This window comes from Hibiscus syriacus, unplaced genomic scaffold (assembly GCF_006381635.1).
Source record: "Hibiscus syriacus cultivar Baekdansim isolate YM2019G1 unplaced genomic scaffold, ASM638163v2 tig00110187_pilon, whole genome shotgun sequence".
In the NCBI taxonomy this organism is placed as follows: Eukaryota; Viridiplantae; Streptophyta; class Magnoliopsida; order Malvales; family Malvaceae; genus Hibiscus; species Hibiscus syriacus.
In genome coordinates, this window is record NW_024062618.1 from 348,826 (window position 1) to 368,667 (window position 19,842).

At 34.2% G+C, this 19,842-nt stretch overlaps 5 protein-coding genes, 1 non-coding gene and 1 pseudogene across 6 annotated transcripts; 2 read left to right on the plus strand and 5 right to left on the minus strand.

The window, feature by feature from the left end:
* Positions 1-192: 192 nt before the first annotated feature.
* Positions 193-670, minus strand: LOC120217434 (ubiquitin-like protein 5). Its single transcript, XM_039214525.1, has one exon. It carries the CDS (start codon positions 578-580, stop codon positions 359-361), a length of 222 nt encoding a protein of 73 aa, XP_039070456.1. The 5' UTR covers positions 581-670; the 3' UTR covers positions 193-358.
* Positions 671-1,480: 810 nt separating this feature from the next.
* Positions 1,481-5,134, plus strand: LOC120217318. Its single transcript, XM_039214473.1, has 4 exons — positions 1,481-4,196; positions 4,500-4,626; positions 4,904-5,005; positions 5,087-5,134. The coding sequence occupies exons 1-4, from the start codon at positions 1,525-1,527 to the stop codon at positions 5,132-5,134; spliced, it is 2,949 nt and encodes a 982-aa protein (XP_039070404.1). The 5' UTR covers positions 1,481-1,524.
* Positions 5,135-5,754: 620 nt separating this feature from the next.
* Positions 5,755-10,678, minus strand: LOC120217319 (MLO-like protein 6). The gene is made up of 6 exons (XM_039214474.1): positions 10,591-10,678; positions 6,902-6,942; positions 6,621-6,786; positions 6,462-6,504; positions 6,305-6,373; positions 5,755-6,037 (listed from the first exon to the last, which is right to left on the minus strand). The coding sequence occupies exons 1-6, from the start codon at positions 10,676-10,678 to the stop codon at positions 5,755-5,757; spliced, it is 690 nt and encodes a 229-aa protein (XP_039070405.1).
* On the minus strand, positions 8,935-9,006 carry TRNAP-AGG. Its single transcript has one exon. It is a non-coding gene; the product is annotated as a tRNA-Pro (tRNA).
* On the minus strand, positions 10,675-13,010 carry LOC120217320 (MLO-like protein 6). The gene is made up of 7 exons (XM_039214475.1): positions 12,715-13,010; positions 11,810-11,873; positions 11,505-11,675; positions 11,395-11,430; positions 11,240-11,307; positions 11,072-11,132; positions 10,675-10,884 (listed from the first exon to the last, which is right to left on the minus strand). The coding sequence occupies exons 1-7, from the start codon at positions 13,008-13,010 to the stop codon at positions 10,675-10,677; spliced, it is 906 nt and encodes a 301-aa protein (XP_039070406.1).
* Positions 13,011-13,536: 526 nt separating this feature from the next.
* Positions 13,537-15,761, plus strand: LOC120217522 (annotated as a pseudogene).
* A 705-nt stretch (positions 15,762-16,466) lies between these two features.
* LOC120217523 (elongation factor 1-alpha-like) lies at positions 16,467-18,833 on the minus strand. The gene is made up of 3 exons (XM_039214610.1): positions 18,742-18,833; positions 17,736-18,217; positions 16,467-17,625 (listed from the first exon to the last, which is right to left on the minus strand). Exons 2-3 carry the CDS (start codon positions 18,195-18,197, stop codon positions 16,744-16,746), a joined length of 1,344 nt encoding a protein of 447 aa, XP_039070541.1. The 5' UTR covers positions 18,198-18,217; positions 18,742-18,833; the 3' UTR covers positions 16,467-16,743.
* Positions 18,834-19,842: the final 1,009 nt, after the last annotated feature.

The window sequence follows — 19,842 nt, forward strand, 5'->3', positions numbered from 1 at the left end:
TTCTTTCACATCTATTATAATCTGAATAAAAATTCTATTTTTATTACAAGTACTCCTACCAAAATCACTTTGGATTTTGAAATCATGAAAACCCGCCGGTAAAAATACTTTACCGACAGTTTCTAAAGAAATATTTCGACGGTAAAAAGCGTTTCATAATATATACATACTGAATTCAACACCATTTTTTTCCTAAAGAAAACCCAGAATTCATAAACTTATTATTCCATTAACAGTACTTAAAAAAGGTGAACCCACCATCCACGATTATATTACATCCATACATGAAAATCAAAGCTTTGTTCAATCAAAGACCATAAAGATAACATAAAATAGAAACCCTGATAATCATAGTTTTTTAATTGTAGTATAGTTCGAGCCCCATGCCATCATGGATCTCGTAATCCTTGAGGGTGATATGGTCCTTGTAAACCGTGTACCACTTCTGGATACGGATCTTGTCGGCTCGGGTTCCGGTTTGCGCCGCAACAAGCTTCTTGAGGTCTCCGATGGTGTCGTCGTCGTTGCACTTCACGCGCACCTTCTTGCCTAGACGATCGTTCAATACCACCTCGATCATCTTCGGTTTTTGTCGAAAGAAAAACTAAGAGAAAACCCTATTTCCCAAATTCGCTAACACTGGATAAATAATGAGAGAATCGAAGCATTTAGTGGAGAATAATTTACCCGCTCGCTATTATTGACTTTTGGTTTCGCAAACGATGCCGTTTCGTGCGTTTTACTAGTTTAACATTTTAAAAATGGATTAATACCTACTTTACCACATCTACTTAGGAAAACTTTCACTTAGGATCCTTCATTATTTTTTTCTATCAGTTTGACCCTTCAACTTTCATTCTCGTATGTCCCGTTGGCTTTCAGATATTATATGTTAAAAATAGCTCAATTATTTTTTTTATTTTTATATATGTTGAAAACTATATTTATTTATATTTGTTTAACAATGTTATTGAAAACAGATCTGTTAACATTAATAAACAAAAATAACAAAATAAAAATAATTAAAATAATATTTATATTCATGAATTGAATTAATTGATTAAGATTACTTTAGATCGATTCATTCGACTACACTCACAAGAACCAAAATTAAATAAAAAAGTGAACGTATAGATACTAAATTTTAAGTTGTACATTTGTGTGTGAGGTGTGACATTACAGAATTAGTCATTAGATCTTATATCATCCATATTCCATGGAAAGAATAAATCCAAAGCTAAATTTTAGAACCAACATTTCAAAATGGGTAAATATATAAATTCGATCCCGAAATGATCCGAGTTCGAATAATATAATTGCTATGCTTATTAACACGTCTGATTGGGATTTTATATCCTTTATATACTAAATTGCAAAAAGATGTGGAATTCAGGGATCAATTTAGTAGTAACCCTTTAAATATCTTTTGTATGTATCATACTAATCCCATCCTCAACTTCTAATTCTACTTTCTGTTAGATTTTCCAGGGGAAAATAGGAAAACTAGCGTTTTCTAGGAAAACAATGGAAATGGAACATATTTTGAATATGATTGAAGTTGATAGTTCTGATAATAAGATCAAAGTTTCCATAACCGAATCAACAATGATGCAGATTCTTCACAGATCAATGGACAAAGCTTATCAGAAAGTAAAATCAAAAAAAGGTGTTCTTGAATGTTTGAACGAGATATCGAAATTCTACGAACTCGCGGTGCTGCAATTAGAAGGTTGTTTGAATTTTGTTCAAGAAGAAAGGGGTAACTATGATTTCGAAACCAGTCACGAATTTTTGCTCAAGGACTTGACGGAGATCAAGGATCGGCTTCAACGTCGACTTAAGGAAGTCGAATTGGCAATCTCGGATAAGGATAACGAGTTATCGGAGAGATCAGGCAACGAAATGAAGCTCAAGAAGGCATTGAAGATGAGTGAAAAGAGAATGGATTCATTGTATGCTGATCTTAAGGAACATAGGAAAATCGAGGGTTCCAATGAGTTGTTTCTTGGGAGCCAAGCCAGCATCGAAACTAGGGACCGGGAAGACGAATTTTGCGAGTTGAAGCATTCGGTTGATCAGCAGGTATGGAACATTCAACAACAGCTCGAGCCGAATTATCAAATCCAAGATGAAGAAAGAAATCAAGTGATCAACCACAAGAAAATTGAGCAGATGGGATCGGATCTCGGGATTTTGAAGGAGACACTAGATCTTGCCTTTACTAAGATGCAGAATGCAATTTTCTTATCCGAACTCGGGCCCATTGAGCATCAATGGATGTCGGACATTGAAAGATCTGTATCTGCAATCGTGATTAAAGGTTCGCGGGAGAGTTTCGAAGACGAAATGAAGAAACAAGAGGTGCAGGCCTCATTGGCGTCGCAGAAACACTTGGCCGATGTGATTCGAGAGATTAATTGCCTTAACCAGGAGCTTCGGTTCATTAGTAACCCAGATGATGCTCAAGTCAAGAGTTCGAAATCAAAGGGTTTACCGAGAGGACGATGTTTCTCGGGAGGTCACGATCTCAGGAAATTGAGTACGACTAAGCCCACTACAACCAAGGATGATGATGGAAGCCTTGTTACAAAGATGATAAAGAATCACGGGTCCACAATCCGAAGAAAAAGCGACGAGCTCAATCTGTTGACGAAAGAAATTCTTCGAGATAAATCAAGCCCGCTACCACCAAGGAAAGGAAAAGATATCGCCGATCTGAAACGATGCATTCGAGAAATTATTGTGAGATTGGAGAATTTAATCAACCTGAACCCTGGGATTGGTGATTGTTTTAGTGACAATAGGTATGACTATGAAATGCAAAAGCCTCCCGAGGCGAGGCCATTTATGGATGGTCGAATTGAAATCGAGAATCCCGGCGTTCACAGTATGGAAGAAATATGGGAAAAAGTGACTACAAAAACCCCAGTTTCTGAAGAAAGAAATGAAGATCCATGGAGTGAAATAAGGCTTCTGAAACAAGAAATGGAGGATTCAAATCTGCAAAACAGGCTAATGGAAGAGACTTATTTAACTCTTTTACGAAGTTTTGTTGATGAATTTCATATGGAGATGCTCAATCATCACATACATTTCCCAGTCAAAGAAAATATGTATGAAAACTTGATCGAGGAAATGAAAACCGAGTGGAACGAGAAAACCAGAAGTGAGAAATATGATACCTTGTTCGCCAAGCCAACGGTATGGGATCTCGATTCTGCTCATAATTCTATACCTGCAAATCATCAAACATTACTCTATTTGGAAAACACAAGCCTAGAGCAATCAACACAACCTGATTACTTCTTTCGAGCACTTTGGGATGACATATACGCGTTCCTTTTACGGAAAATCATCGGCGAATGGAGGGAGAACATAGAAACTTTCAAGTCTAGAAGTTGTTTAGGTGAGGAACTGTGCTTGATTGTCTTTGGTGAGATTGTTAGAGGTATTATAAACACTTCCAATTCTGCATTAATCGAACTGCAACAGATCAAAGTCGATGAGAGTTCGAATCACGACTTTGAGTCTGATGATAAATTCTTCGAAACTGCAGCAATGTCGATCAAGGATGATGTTTTGAAGGCTTTCCTAGCTGATATGATCAAGGAACATCAGATGGAAATATATTTATTTAGTCTTGAGAGTCTCATCAAGGAGGATATTTTCCAATTTGTCCTTGTTGAGTCAGTGAAACACGGTTGCACTCTAGACAAAACCAACGACCGGATAAAACGAGAACAAAGTCCGCGCAACTCGATGATCTCAGTCGATAATTTGGCACATATATTAGATAGCCTAGTGAAGTTTTTTGAAGACGAAGAAGCCCTGATACTAACTGCCTATTCCGAAACAAAGCAACAGAGTACATGCTGTCAACACGTTGCATCCGGATTCGAGTTCAATCAACACAACCATCGTCCCGGGTTCTTTACCTATGAAGATAACAGTACTAATTCGACAGGTATCAAGCTTGAGAAAGCTTTGCTGCAATTGGATTATGGCAAGGCATTATTGAGTGAGTTAGGGTCCGAGTTAGGCATAACAGTAGACAATTTAGATTCACTCGATGCTACCAGAGATTGCAGGAAGCCCTCCATTGAGGAATCTCTTGAAACCTTCATTCAAGACTCATCGCAAACATTGCAGAGTTTCGAGTTCGAATCATTTACGAGATTAGGAAGGCATGCCTTGAGGTACTTAAATTTGCCTATGAACTGCAGTTCCTTCCTATATTTTAGTTCAAAAATCTTGTTGATCTTTGATTATCACTTGAATATGGAGTATAATCAACTGATCAATGCGTACTGAGATAATACATTACTCGGAATCGGACGAGTGTCAGTATACGTATCCTGTACGAGTATGTTCAATTTTTTTTAAGTAATACTTTGAAGCATGGAGTGTATAATTAAACATACTTGTGTTAGGTGTAAACTCGTATAAGAAAAAATCACACTCAGAATCCGAATAATATACGATTCGATTTGGATTTGCAGGTTGGATGAAATGAAGGGTCAGCTAGACAAAGTTGCTAAAATCGCTGTCTCACATGTCCAAAAGGAATCACTTTACAAGAAAGCTTTCATTAGGAGATGTGAGAATCTACAAATGGCTGAAGCTGAGGTGATTTACCTAAACTTCACTTTATCCTCTTTCTTTTATCTTCTCGAATAGGATCGAATTATTAGTCCGAATCTAAAGAATTTGATTGATCCTATTCGATTCATTCAACTCATGAACAACTCTACCTATAAAAATTTATTCTTAACCTATTCAATTAGCAATCGATACTTATAAAATTAGACCAAATCGAAAATACGACCGAAAACACATTTATATAAATTTAAATACTCTCTAACTAGAGTTGATATACTTTTATTTGTTTATATATTTGAAATAGGTGGATCTTCTCGGTGATCAAGTAGAACATCTTAAAGAACTACTTAAGAAGATCTATGTGAAAATTCATCAACATTCTCCAGTTTTGCACCACTATTTTGAGGTTAATTTTCATTATTCAAAACTCCTTTTGAAATTTCTTTTTTCTATTTTTATTTATGTACATACTTTTTTTTCCTAACAGATCTCGGAAATATTGAAGTTAATAGAGAAAGAAACAGGAGGTATATGATTTTTTGATAGCACCACTGCTATTCAATTTATTAATCTGGATTGAATTTTGTTGAATCTCGTTATGAAGGTAATTTTCTTTATCAATTTTCTTCGTTCAGGGTATCAAAAATTAGATTTTATTGAAACTCGTTAATAGTATAGTTGTATATTTTTTTTTATTTATAACGTTTTAATTAAATATTTCAAAAGCAATTTCCTATATTACAAGTAAAAATGCTCTCAAATTCAACCTATTATGATGTAAAGTTGAAACTAATTAGATGGAGAAGAAAGAACAATAGAATAAATAAATATAAATTATATATCATCTAAAATTTGATTTTTCGTTGTCAACACCGAAATCCTTGTTTAAATCAATTTAAATTTATGATCTTGATCATCTTTCTGTAAAGGAGAAAGTTGACGGACTAATGTCGATCGAGTGTTGTGTTCGGATCGAGTCGGGTGATATCGATTCCAATTCGGAAAACTGATAATTCATTCATTAAAAGTCATACTTTGTCTGTCACGTGCAATATATAGGTTGGATAATTGTTGTATTAGAGAATTTATTTATATGACAGATGACTGTACTAACAGAATTGGTTCTGCCTTCAGGGTCTTGACCATTGCTGAGGATCATATTGGTTGATGCCGCTCTTCTGAAATCCCTAATTCCTCATCCATGGACATGACAACCGGAGACGTCCCACGCATTGTAGTTACTGGTCTGCTCGAAAACGGCGTTGTATTCTCCGAGTTCTTGCCTTGTTTAGTTTGTTCCTTGGCTGTTTGGTGCCAGTTTTTAAGTGCATCATCAACTTTTTCATCGAAGATTGTTGGTCTCATGTTGGTTCCCATCTGCACACAATTAAAAGTACATAAATTAATGTATAATATTTTTGGACAAGTTCGGGTCGGTCTGAACGAAAATCTGATCTATAAAGATTGGATCGGATCGCATTAGAAACATAGTTATATAGAGAGTGAGAATAGTTCATAACTTTTTTAAAATTTTGACCTAATAATTTATAAAGATAAAATTGAATATGATATCTTATCTTTTTTCAATTATGCTGAAAATTGAAGAAAAAACATTTTATAGGTATTTTTTTCATTTATTTTTCAAATCACCAATATTTATTTGATCAGTTTCATCAGTAATTTTTAACAGTAAAAAGAAACTCACCCAATAGAGATTCTAATTATGATATCTTCGATTTTCTTATGGTAGCAAGAATTTATGGTAAATACATACCGAGAAAAAAAGAAGAAAAAGTTTGTTAGATGAGCTAATTAAACATTTTCTCATGAAACAAACATTGGGCTTATGTTTTTGGTTTACCGTGCCCCACACGAAAAATGCCAGTTGAAATGCATTCTGCATAATGAAATGTTACATATTTTAATAAAAATATATTCGATACTTGTATCGTATTTATATATATTTATGTTATTATTTAATATAAAAATTGTTTTTAAATTAAAACATGATTACCGTAAAAGAACGACGTGAATGAGAAAAAGAAGAAAACGCGGATGATCGAACCAGAAGAGGTCATCGCCCGGTTCAACCAACGGTGTACCCTTCACCACATTCCCTCGTTCTTGAATCTTTAGGCCCATTTTTGTTATGATCACTTGCAGCTTGGTTCCCACCATTAAAATTATCTGGAAAATAATAAGCTTCGATTAAGGATGTATCATAGAAATTTAATAGTATTTCAATTTGCCATTTGAAAAAGGAAAAAAAACAACGAATATTGGAAAATACGTATGTACTTACAATTAAGGGGATAAAAGGAAGCCAAAAATAAGATTTAGATCCTATCCATAAAAAGAGAAAAATATTTATTAGCTGTCAGTAAGAATAAACAGATAAACAAATTATTTTTATTTTTTGTTTTTAATTTGTCATAATAATATTCATTATCTACATAAAATAAATTAAGATGAATGGTCCTTTGAGTTGGAGCTTGAAAAAAAATCCATTGAGAAGCGAAGTTCAAGTGTTGTTGTCGTCCCGAAGATTGTGTCTAAGAGAGAGATTTGAGCTGGGATTAGGGCGAAGGGTGATAAGGTGGCATGGTATAAATTGATTTGATTTTTTATGCATATTTCGAAGCTTTTGGTGGTTGTTTGGCTTGCAGTCCTTAATAGATTATTGTTGTATTTAGAATTATATATCTAAAATGGGTTATTTATAGAGTTTGAATTTCTTTCAAATATGGAAGATAAAATCATAGAATGATTCCCAAAAGAGTTGATTGACTCTTCCAAAGTCACTCTCACTTTGGAAGTGAGACCTCCTCCATCACCATCTTGCCTCACCCATACAAGCTTCACAAAATAATAAAATGCGAGTTAATTGCATCACACATTCTTGAATTATGATTCACGTTCTAAATTAATCATTAAGCTTTTGACATTTCAATTTCATCTCCAAGTATAACTCTCGTTCTAATTTAGTCCTCAAACTTTTGAGCATTCTAACTTCATTCTCATACTATATATGGCCCTTATTATAAAACGGTCTCCAAATTTTTAACATTTTAATTTCATCTCAAATTATCAGTATATTCTAATCGAATCCCTTATTATGTGTTTGAAAAATAAATGAAATTTAGATTAAACTATGGTTGAAACTAATTACATATTTGGATGAATTTGAAGATGATATTGGAAGATTCAAAAGTTTGAGGGTCAATTTAGAAAGAGGTTTATAGTTTGAGGATGAAATTGAAACATTCAAAAGTTCGAGGACTATTTAAAATGAGAGGCATATTTTGGGGATGAAATTAGAATATTCAAAAAATTAATAATGATTGATTTAAGATAAGGACCATAGGTTGAGGACATATGATGCAATTAACTAATATTATTATTATTAATAATAACAATAATTTATGTGAAGTTGATTTCCATTTTTAAATAAAATAATTACTTTGCTTTTGTCAAACAATTAGAAAAAATGGTTCATCATGTCCAAGGTAATTCCCGTTCTAAAATAAAAGGAAAATGGCGCAAATGGTCCCTAAATTATAGTAAATCTTCGAATGTGGTCCATATAAAATGTCTGTTTTGATATTTAAAAGTTTCAGTCTATATATTAAAATAGTACATGTCTCGAACACACATTAAATACGAAGTGGCATCATTGGACATTTGTTATTAAAATAATATTGTTATTAATATTAATTAGTTTAGTAAGATGATACATTAAATTTCTTAAACAATATTAAAGATTTGAATCTTGATATTATGAACGGAATAAATTGAATTAAAAAAGTTATTATCGTAAAATATTTCAACCGTGTTCAATCTATTAATAGACAAAATAATATTTTAAATATTAAATTAGATATTTTTAAAATAATGAAAAGCTTGTTAATTTTATAAACATGATAATAAAATATCAGCATACGTGTCAATGTTTTACTAAACCAACACGAAAATATATTTGAAAATTAAGACATTCTTCGTAAACGTAAGTGTTTGTATTCACATACTAACAAGTAAGATTTTTCAAGACAAGTCTAACTTCGACCCAGTGTGTGGAATTTTAAAGGGTTTACTATTAGACATTCATTCTAAGGTTTAATTATGTTTTCAGTCCTTTGATAGTTTTGTTCAATTGGATTTTTGTTTTATTTGATCTATTAACCAACTAATAGACCAAGCCGTATAGAGACTTATTATGGGAGATACTCCTAACCTAATTTTTATGCCCAATTGTTAAATTAAAAGAGTAAAGGTACTAAAGTTATGGGATTTAAAGCAGAGGGACTGGAAACATAATTGTACCCAAAAAACGTTAAAGGGGCATTCCGAGAATTGAGCTCGGGACCTCTCGCACCCTAAGCGAGAATCATACCACTAGACCAAATGCCCTTGTTGTTTTGGCCAACGTAATTATTATAAAAGTATTTTAAATAATAGATTAAATGACATCAGCTTCTAAGGTGTAGAAAAGAAAAATAAGAGTTAAATCTCTGAATTGGATGGGTCGGGTAAGTATTAGATCGATTTTTCTTTTTTTATTTTTAGTTGATAAGTGGTGACGCCAATCTTAATACTAGTTTTCTCCTATAGTATTTCTTTATTTTTTTATATTGCATCTCTATTAAATTTTAATAAATTCTATATTTTTGGCACGATTTTCTCCGCTTTTATAATATATTTTTATATGTTTTTTTCACATTTTTTTGTTCGTTTGACCGTTCCTGTCGTTTATTTTTTAAGGGTTGGATTTGACATCACCAGAATTGATCAAGATGACACTTATTTGTTATCCCTTTGATCTTCCTTGTTTTGGACTCTCGAATTAGATTTAGATACGCAATCTGTGTTCGTATATAGTTTTCTCACGATGTTTGGCTTTGATTTACGTTTTTTAGGTGGTTTTTCAATAATTTAATCCCCTATCATTGTTTGTTTGTCATACCAGTCAGATCTTTTCGTGTCTACCTATTGTTCAAGTTTTTTTTATATGAGTTTTTCTCTTTTCCTTGTTTAGTCCTTATACGATCTTAAATGGTTAGTTTTTGTGTTAAACATTATTTGGTATTATCCTAATTATATGTTTAGTTTACGATTCTAATTATAAACCCTTATTGTAATTTTAGATATTTTTTTAAATTTTTTAACAGAATTAATTATTTCTATTTATGTTAAAAATACTATATCTAAAAATTTAAACAAAATCAAAAACACGATACAACCGAAAATTCATAATGCAATTTTAAATGCTCTAAAGCCCTTTCTAACAAATATTGATATACTTTTATGTATCTATTTATTTCATGTTTGAGAAATAGATGGATCTTCTCGGAGCATTTTAGTCCTTATTCTTTCTTTTTCTTGAATATCTAGACTCTAACGTTTCACTTTAAGACACAAAACTTCTCCATAGTTTCTTTCTCTGATCGAAATCTGTTGAAATATGTAGGAGGAATATGATAACTATGTCTTTACTTTATTTTTTATATTTTTAGATTTATTTATATTAATATAAAAATTTTATGCTTTCATAAATTTTTATATAGTTTATATTTAACAAACTAACCCTTGGATTTAGTAGTATGATTGTATATTTTTATTTATAGTTTTTTAATAAAAAAATATTTTGTATTTTTATTTCAAAAGAAGTTTCCAATATTACAAGTAAAAATGGTATCAAATTCAACATATTATGATGTAAAGTTGACTCTAACTAGATGGACATGAAAGAGCAAAAGAATAAATAAATTAATATAAACTATATATTATCTAAAATCCGGTTCCCTGTTTTCGATATTCGGAACCTTGTTAAAATCGATTTAAATCTATGATCTCGATCATCTGTTCGTAAAGGAGAAATTTGATGGACTAATGTCTATCGTGTGTTGTGTTCGGACCGAGCCGGGTGACCTCAACACAAATTCGGAACCGCTTGATTCTTGAACCGTCGTGTCCACAACTTCCCTCGTTTCCAACCGCAATCTACCACGATTGACAGAAGGAACATTGATATCACGGTGGGTGGGAGAGTTGGCAAATGAATCGGCCGGGTCCCATTGGTCATTCTCGAAGTCGGAATGCCTCGAAGTCCCATTGGAGGAGATGAACCGGAGACAACCCTCGTGCCGGAGTTGCTGGCCTGCTCGAAAATGGGGTAGTATTCTCTGAATTCTTGCCTTGTTTAATTTGTTCCTTTGCTGTTTGATGCCAGTTTTTAAGTGCATCAGCAACTTTTTCATCGAAGATTGTTGGTCTCATGTTGGTTCCCATCTGCACACAACTACAAATATATAAATTGATGTGTATAGAGTGGGAATAGTTAATTATCTCTCTAATTTTTTAGATTAACGAGTTCTTTTATTATGAACTTAAACAATTTATCTTTCCCAATAGTTGGTTCTAATTCTGTTTCTGAATGGATGAATTGTTCAACTGTTAAACTGATCTAATTTCTTACCTGGTTCACCAAAGCATAGAGTGGAAGAGTCACGTAGCTACAAAGTACCTGTATAATTACCCTGAAAATTGGTGGGGAGGGGTCGGCAATTTTTCATTTATTTTCCAAATCATCAATAGTTATTTTATCATTTTTATCGGTAATTTTTTTTCCAGTAAAAAAACTCACCCCATAGAGATTATGATTATAATATCTTCGATTTTCTCATGATAACAAGATTTTATGGTAAATTCATACTGACAAAGAACAGAAAGAAACTTGTTAGATAATCTAATTAAATATTTTCTTGAGAAATAAATATTGGATTTATACTTTTAGCTTGCCGTGCTCCACACGAGAAAGGCCAATTGAAATGCATTCTGCACAACAAAATCAATGTACATATTGTGTTTACATATATATTTTTAATGTTATAATCTGATACTCTAATTACCGTAAAAAGAACAACATGAATAAGAAAAAGAAGGAAACTCGGGCGACCAAACCAGAAAAGATCGTCGCCCGGTTCAACCAATGGTGCACCCTTCACCACATTCCCTCCTTGAATCTTTAGTCCCATTTTTGTTATGATTACTTGCTGCTTGGTTCCCACCATTAAAATTATCTGGGAAATAATAAGCTCCGATTAAGGAAGTATTATTGAATTTTAATATTATACGAATTCGTAATTTATAAAAAAAAACAGATATAAAAAATATATATGTATAATTAATAAAATGAAATATGTGTTATACCTACAACTAAGGGGATAAAAGGAAGCCAAAAATAAGATTTCAATCCTGTCCATAAAAAGAAAAGAAATCTATTTATTAGATATCAATAAGCAAAAATAAATAAATGAATAAAATATTTAGATTCCGGTTTCCAATATTTATTTTAAAAATCCTCAATGTTTACTTATTTTTTTCGGATCGGATTTTGGGTTAAAAGCAAATGACTCCGTTCATGCGGTTCTGTACTAGATTTCACTCGGAACTCTCAAGTTGTTCGAATCATTAAAACTTCATGACGTGATTCTGCTCATTGCTAATGGTTTGAGATGGTTGGTTTTCGCCTGTATGTTGCTGCAGATTTTCTGGGTGTTGGTGTCGTTTTCTCTGGCGCTGGTGTCATGTTTTTCTGTCCTATTCGAATGCTTCGGCTGTAGCATCCAAATGATATGGTTGCTGGTCCTTGTGCATGTATTAAGGCTCTGCGCAGGATTTCGTTATTTTTTCTTCTCTACTCTGTCATGAACACTCTCGGTTTTTGTGGTAATGGATAATGACGTTGGGTACTCTTTTGTTGGGGGTCTTTTTGCTATTTTGTAGTCAAATAAAAGTTTGATTTTGAATTCATATGAAAATAATCCCAACAATCAAACATAATAAATTCCTCTTTCACTTAAATCAAATAATAAGTTTTATTTGGGAATTGGGATTAATTTTGCTAAACATGCCATAAGTGACAGTTTCCTAAACTTTTGTTGCAAAATGGAAGAGCTTGTCTAGGATATTTGATTTATAGGTATATAATGTCCGATCGATTCTCGGCGTAGTGCTTGCTCGATTTCCTCGACCTATCATCGGAACACGTTGCTCTTGGGATCACAAACGGTGTTGAGGCCTCAATATTCGAGTGACATCGAAGATCTTACTCGAAACCTCCCGATCAATCCGAACCGATCTACTACATGGGAAATGGTAAAAGATATGATGGTTGATGGAGATAAGAGAGAATATCTAGCAGAAAGAGCAGAAACTCTCCTGCTTTGATCGAAGCAATGATGCCCGGGCACATAATAACGTGGCACGGATCGACGATTTGCTATATGTCGATGACTTAAAGAAGTGTTGTCACCGGCAACATCGCGGACCACCCCTGCAAGGGGAGCAGCAGCAGCAGAAAGCCTCGTCCCGGAAAGCAAAGACAAGGTGTAGTCAAACAGATAGTGTTTCATCAACAATAAACTCCAAGACTACATATATCGAGTCAACATGATCAAATCACATCGAAACAATTATCAACACACCAGAACGGAATGTGAATGCGGTAAAATCATCCGCAATATACTATCAAATTACTTCTTTATTGTAGTAAACTACTGGTCTGTATGAGTTGATTGTGTTTTAACACATTCTTCTAGTTAATTTGAAGCAGTTTCTGCATCAAAAGAGCCTATCCTTTTTTAGCACTTATCTACTAGACTTCAATTATTAAATTAAAAGAATTAGGGGACTAAATTTATGGATTTTAAAATAGAGGGACTGAGAACAGAATTGTACCCTAAAAGGGTAAAACAAGAAAGAGAAGAAAGGGGGCATTCCAAGAATTGAACTCGGGACCTCTCGCTCCCTACGCCAGAAACATACCACTAGACCAAGTGCCCTGGATGGTTTCGAGCCTCAGAATATTGTTTAATTTTATATAAAATAAAACTATCTAAATCCCTCATAAACTGAATACTTTTAGATTTTTGATTTTTCACAGTGTCAGTCTCTGCAAAAACTTGGAGAAAATGGCGAGAACTGCTCTCTTACTCCTGCTAAAATCTCAATCCAAGCAACTCATTTCGAGAAACATCCATTCAAGTTCTTTTTCTATCTTTATTTTGGGAAACCCCCCCTTTTGTGTTTCTTGTCCATCTCCTTTAGATGTCGAGTTTGAATATTTAATTCTAATATCCCCATTCGTCTAAAAGCTTAAAGCCCATATTTGTTAATCCTATTTCTGATTTTATTGTTTGAAATTTGGGAATTGGGTTTTATTAACAAATTACACATACATAAATGGAAAAAGATTGGGTTTTTATGTTGTCGTTGAGGTTTGCCATCTTTTTTTTTTTTGTTGAACTTTCCTGGGTTTTTATTTGCAATTTAAGTGTTAATAATACTCAGAAACCACGATGAGTTTTTGGCCAAAGGAAGTGGGTTGAAGCTGAGATTTGCTTATCTAATGGAACATGCATCACAAGTGTTTGTGTTATTTCTTTTGTCATTATTGTGTTCTAAATATCATATATTTATATAAATTTTGATATGATCAACGATTAACAATATATATTGATTTTGACATATTTGTATATTCTTATTATGTTTGTGTATATCTGCTTGCTGGTGCATGATATCACGAAAATGTCTTACATCATTGAATCCTTATAATGTCGCATATTCGCATGATTACACGAAAATGTAGCACATCATGAAAATCCGTATCCGTTCATACGTCCATGCTTGAAAATCTTTGCTTGAGATCGGTTCTGATTTGCAGCTACTTGTGCTTTGCTTGTAATTCTCTTGCGTGATATTAGATGACTAGTTTTTCCATCACCAAGGCATTTGATCTACCAGGACGTCGTTTAGAATCTGTTTCTGTGGATTGTTTGCCTCTCATTGACGGTTGAATCCTGTTATAATTTCCGGATTCTACTTCAGTAGCATGTTCCTTACCATATCACTTTAACTAGTGTCCGATCTAATCCCCGATCTTTTCGGATATCAGAAAAGATGGGGGATTTGGTGTTTCTTGATTTCCTTAATTTCCTTTGTTCTTTGTTCAAACCCAAACCAGTAAACTACTAAGCATATAGGACTCTTTACTGCTTAGAATTTTACAACTCGAGGTTAAACTTTCTAACCCGGCACTTGGCTTTTATTGCGAGAAAGAAAATAATCTTGATTTCACTTGAACGGAAAACAGATGTTGGACTGTGAATAATATGTTACCGTCCGTAACTCGATGAATCCAAGTTTTTTCATGAAATTACGTTTCATTCATGCTTGTTGTTAACGTTGTTGTTGCGGATGCTATTTCCTCTGCAATTATTGTATAAACCAACAATCTCATGTTCTTTTGTTCATTCTTCTCTCCGTTTCTGTAGCTTATCCGTATAGGTTTGCAACACAGTCTGTCACCCAATATGCCAAGCCGAACCTCAACTATGCAGCGACCATTTTCGATGTCCAAAAAAGATGGGCTTCTCAAGCTAAGACGACTGAGGACGACAGTAAAATCAGCATCAGTCCTCAAAAAGGGAGAACAGACGACGGAGATGAGAAGGATGCCAAGGTTGTTTACTACGGTCCGATTTCATCTACAATCAAGAAAGTAAAGATGCTCTCTCTTTCGACCTGCTGCCTCTCGGTATCGTTAGGCCCTGTCATTACATTCATGACTTCTCCAGATATGAATGTGATTTTGAAAGGTGCAGTGGCATCCTTTGTGATATTCCTGAGTACTACGACGACGGCTGCTCTTCACTGGTTCGTGAGTCCTTACATCCACAAGATCCGGTGGCAGCCCGGTTCGGACAGCTTTGAGGTGGAGATGATGTCTTGCTATCAACATATGTCCCACGAACCATCAAAATCGCCGACATCCGTCCACCTGAGACCAACAGGCCATTTGTGACGTTTAAAGCCAATGGGAACTTCTACTTCGTTGATGCTGAGCACTGCCATAACAAGGCTTTGTTGGCTAGACTCACACCCCAGAAAGTAACTCACGAGTCGGCTCTGAAGAACTTATGATTCTAGTCGATCATTCAGAAGGTCGGGATCAGGACTCGGGAGTTTGGGAAAGTTCCATGGTTACAACGAATGATCTATATAGTTTAGGATTATGATAAGTCCGTGGATAATAAGCCTGTTGGTTACAGAAACACATTCTTCATGGATTTTAGTTGAAATTTCAGTTTATTGCTGCTTGCTAATTTTGATGTAGTCCAAATTCAAGTTCTATTTGCTTGAAACTTGATTATAAATGATTAAAGTTTTTCTTTTACAATATTCACCGCAATTAAGCTTAGGGCTGTAGTTTGAGTATTGATAAACCCGACTTAACTCAAAAAATTTAAAATTAAGTTCAACTTGAAAATTTGTGAGTTTCAAATTATAAAGCTTGACTCAGACCTAAAATAAAAGATAAAATTCAACTCGAATTTAAGAAAATTTGAATTCAAATTTTAAATACATATAAATTTAATATATTATTTTTTAAAATTAGATATTTAATTCAACTGAAGTTAAAATTCGAATTCAAATTTTAAATACATATATATATATATATATATATATATTATTTTTTTAAATTAGATATTTAATATCTCATTTCGACTCTAAAAAGTCAAGTTAAATTGAAACTGAGTCAAATTTATTTAAATTAAATATTAACATAACCTTAACCCAATCATCTCTTATCTCAATTTACAACTCTAATCAGGCTAACTCGTAAAAAAGCCTAAAACTTCAGCTTAGGCTCAACTCGATTTCACCCTAGGAAATTTCGTATATATAATTGATAGCAGCGTACTTAAATATGGTAAAACGGTAGAAGGATCATGCAAATAATTAATAAAACGAAAAACAAGTTTAGATGATATAAAATGCAGATAAACCATTCGGGAAGAACCCAGGACTAACCTAAAAGTTCTGAGATGATTATAATGGAAAACAACAATACATAAAAGACGCCTTTTAAAGTACGCAAAACACACTGCAGACTCCGAAACTAAAGCCGCACCACCGCCTATCAAGAACCCAGTTCTGAGAACAATATCCTTGAGAAGACGGTGACGACTTCAAACGACAACCACCATCAAAACACGCAACTATAAGTCTGATGAACGACACAACCAAAGTTCTACAGTAGTGATCATGACGCGGGCTTGTTGAATCAACCAAAACACAAACGGTTCATTTCTTCTTGGCAGCGGACTTGGTCACCTTGGCTCCAGTTGGATCCTTTTTCTCCACGCTCTTGATGACACCAACTGCAACAGTCTGCCTCATGTCCCTCACAGCAAAACGACCGAGCGGTGGGTACTCGGAAAAGGTTTCCACAACCATGGGCTTGGTGGGAATCATCTTAACGAATCCAGCATCACCATTCTTCAAGAACTTCGGCTCCTTCTCGAGCTCCTTACCAGATCGTCTGTCAACTTTGGTCAAGAGCTCCGAAAACTTGACAGCAATGTGGGAAGTGTGGCAATCAAGGACAGGAGCATATCCGTTTCCAATTTGGCCTGGGTGGTTCATGATGATGACTTGGGAGGTGAAGTTGGCTGCTTCCTTTGCCGGATCATCCTTCGAGTTCGAGGCAACAAATCCTCGCTTGATATCCTTGACAGCAACATTCTTAACATTGAAGCCAACATTGTCTCCAGGAAGAGCCTCTTGGAGTGCCTCATGGTGCATTTCCACAGACTTGACTTCAGTGGTCAATCCCGAGGGACCAAAAGTAACAACCATACCAGGCTTGAGGATACCAGTTTCAACACGACCCACTGGGACAGTTCCAATACCTCCAATCTTGTAAACATCCTGAAGTGGGAGACGAAGGGGCTTATCAAAAGGCCTTTTGGGCTCGTTGACCTGGTCAAGAGCCTCAAGAAGAGTCGGGCCTTTGTACCAATCAAGATTGGTTGACCTTTCAATCATGTTGTCACCCTCAAATCCGGAGATGGGGACAAAAGGAATCTTGTCAGGATTATAACCAACCTTCTTCAAGTAGGAAGAAACTTCCTTCACGATTTCATCATACCTTGCCTTTGAGTATTTGGGAGTTGTGGCATCCATCTGTATGGAAGCTAACAGAATAGTTAGCAATGAAATGAACCAAATAATAACCAAGCAAAAACTCATGAGCTTATATGAGAGACTGTACTAAAAAGAAGATGAAAATCTACCTTGTTGCAACAGCAAATCATTTGCTTCACACCGAGAGTGAAGGCAAGCAGAGCATGTTCACGGGTCTGCCCGTCCTTAGAAATACCAGCCTCAAAACCTCCAGTGGTGGAGTCAATGATAAGGACAGCACAGTCAGCCTGAGAGGTACCAGTGATCATGTTCTTGATAAAGTCACGATGTCCGGGGGCATCAATGACGGTGCAGTAGTATTTGTTGGTCTCAAACTTCCACAAGGCAATATCAATGGTAATACCACGCTCGCGCTCAGCCTTCAACTTGTCGAGCACCCAAGCATACTTGAATGACCTCTTGTTCATTTCAGCAGCTTCCTTCTCGAACCTTTCGATCACACGCTTGTCAATACCTCCAAGCTTGTAGATCAAGTGACCAGTGGTTGTTGACTTTCCAGAGTCGACATGTCCGATAACAACAATGTTAATGTGAATCTTTTCTTTACCCATTATGCAGTATCAGCTAGGATCTGCACCAACATTATTAAACAAAATTAAACCTAACTCCTCTATAAACAATAAACAAATAGATTAGGCAGCAAAACAATGAGTTCAGTTTCACAGTTTAACATCTAAAAAAGACAGAATGATTGAAATACAGGCTGACTATCAGAAATCATTAAATCTCAACAAAATCTCATAAAAATCCACTTCATAGAATATTAATCACTTATTCATACTAAAAGCAAATATCACATAAATCAGAAAGTCAATACAACGTTCTTAAAGAAAAAGGCAAAACAATTCTAGAAAATAATCAAATAGATCTTCGATTACTAATGATTACAATAAATCTAACAATAATACAACAGATCCAAATCACAAACGAACTGAAGCAACCAAAAATGTTGTCTTAATTCAAATTAAATCATTATACATCAAATTAGAAAAAAGGAAACAGAAACAAACAAAATCAGGAAATCAAAAACATGAGCTGAAAGATAAAAGAGAGGTAAAAATAAATTGAGAAAGCTTTGAGATACCAGAATCGAACCTTTGAGAAACAAGTGAGATGGACTTGAACTTTGGAGCTAAAACCCTAGCGGCTGATTAGGGTTTCGATTTGGCCAGGTGTTTCATTTTTATAATCGCAGAGTTTCGCACATCTTCATATTTCCTAAAATACCCTCGTTTAAGATTTTATTTTGACAGTTATATCCATTCTTTTTGGTTCCATGACAGTTATGTCCTTTCTTTGTGGTTCCATGACAGTTATGTCCTTTCTTTGTGGTTCATAATCATTTGCAAGGCCAAAGGATTCGGTCGGTCCAATTTTTACACATTAGTAATTAAATTGATTGATTTTATTATCTAAATTAAAATAATATTCGGTTTTGTTCAATCTTTAAATTTTATTTATAAAAGAAAAAGGGAAAAATAACATTGTAATTATAAAATTATAAGATAAATTAGATAATATTGTTTGATTAGATCCCAAAGGGATATTGCCACAATTGGTATCTCTACTTTGACAAATGTCAAATATAATCATGTGATATTATCCCAATCTCAGATCCTTTACAATCCATTTGGTGATGGTTTTACGTTATAATTAAAGGAAAATTGTGGGCAATTCATAAATTCTGACTGTCGGAGGTCTTCCACGGAAGCTGCTCTCAACCTGACGTTAGGGGCAGCCTACTACCCTACCTCCCCTTACTCCATTATATATGGGAATATGGTCAACTAATAATTAATTTCGAAACTTTTTGTTCATGTTTGGTACTTTTTTCCGTTTTTTTTTCAAATTTATTTGTCCATTTTTTAAGATTGAACATGTATTCTTTTTCTTTTCAGCTCCCCATTTCAATTCTCTTTAAATAATGGTCCAATATATAATGGTATTCAAATATTTTGATTTCGATATTTAATTATTTAGGTAGTTGAATGTCTTATTTTACGAGTAATTGGGAATATATTTTAATTTTTGGATTGGATAGTTTAGATATATATTTTTTAGTTTGTTATATCGATCCTCATCCTCTAAAAACTTGAAAACCCTCTTTTTTGGTGCTTAGATGTTTGTTTAATGTCCTTAGGCCTATATATTTGTTAACTTATGCAAATTAACCCCTTAAATGATAATGATGCATGT

What these genes read in the sequence shown, in the direction of transcription:
- LOC120217434 (XM_039214525.1), bottom strand. Translation starts at nt 580, where the DNA reads ATGATCGAGGTGGTATTGAACGATCGTCTAGGCAAGAAGGTGCGCGTG.
- LOC120217318 (XM_039214473.1), top strand. Translation starts at nt 1,525, where the DNA reads ATGGAAATGGAACATATTTTGAATATGATTGAAGTTGATAGTTCTGAT. An exon ending in TTAGGAAGGCATGCCTTGAG is followed by an intron (nt 4,197 to 4,499) that starts GTACTTAAATTT and finishes TTGGATTTGCAG; the next exon opens with GTTGGATGAAATGAAGGGTC. An exon ending in TTTTGCACCACTATTTTGAG is followed by an intron (nt 5,006 to 5,086) that starts GTTAATTTTCAT and finishes TTTTCCTAACAG; the next exon opens with ATCTCGGAAATATTGAAGTT.
- LOC120217319 (XM_039214474.1), bottom strand. Translation starts at nt 10,678, where the DNA reads ATGACCAATGGGACCCGGCCGATTCATTTGCCAACTCTCCCACCCACC. An exon ending in GTCAATCGTGGTAGATTGCG is followed by an intron (nt 6,943 to 10,590) that starts GTTGGAAACGAG and finishes TTTTATGGATAG; the next exon opens with GATCTAAATCTTATTTTTGG. An exon ending in ATAATTAGAATCTCTATTGG is followed by an intron (nt 6,038 to 6,304) that starts GTGAGTTTCTTT and finishes ATTTTCGTTCAG; the next exon opens with ACCGACCCGAACTTGTCCAA.
- LOC120217320 (XM_039214475.1), bottom strand. Translation starts at nt 13,010, where the DNA reads ATGAAACACTATCTGTTTGACTACACCTTGTCTTTGCTTTCCGGGACG. An exon ending in CGGTTCGGATTGATCGGGAG is followed by an intron (nt 11,874 to 12,714) that starts GTTTCGAGTAAG and finishes TCTAATAAATAG; the next exon opens with ATTTCTTTTCTTTTTATGGA. An exon ending in TCTATGCTTTGGTGAACCAG is followed by an intron (nt 10,885 to 11,071) that starts GTAAGAAATTAG and finishes AGTTGTGTGCAG; the next exon opens with ATGGGAACCAACATGAGACC.
- LOC120217523 (XM_039214610.1), bottom strand. Translation starts at nt 18,197, where the DNA reads ATGGGTAAAGAAAAGATTCACATTAACATTGTTGTTATCGGACATGTC. An exon ending in TGATTTGCTGTTGCAACAAG is followed by an intron (nt 17,626 to 17,735) that starts GTAGATTTTCAT and finishes GCTTCCATACAG; the next exon opens with ATGGATGCCACAACTCCCAA.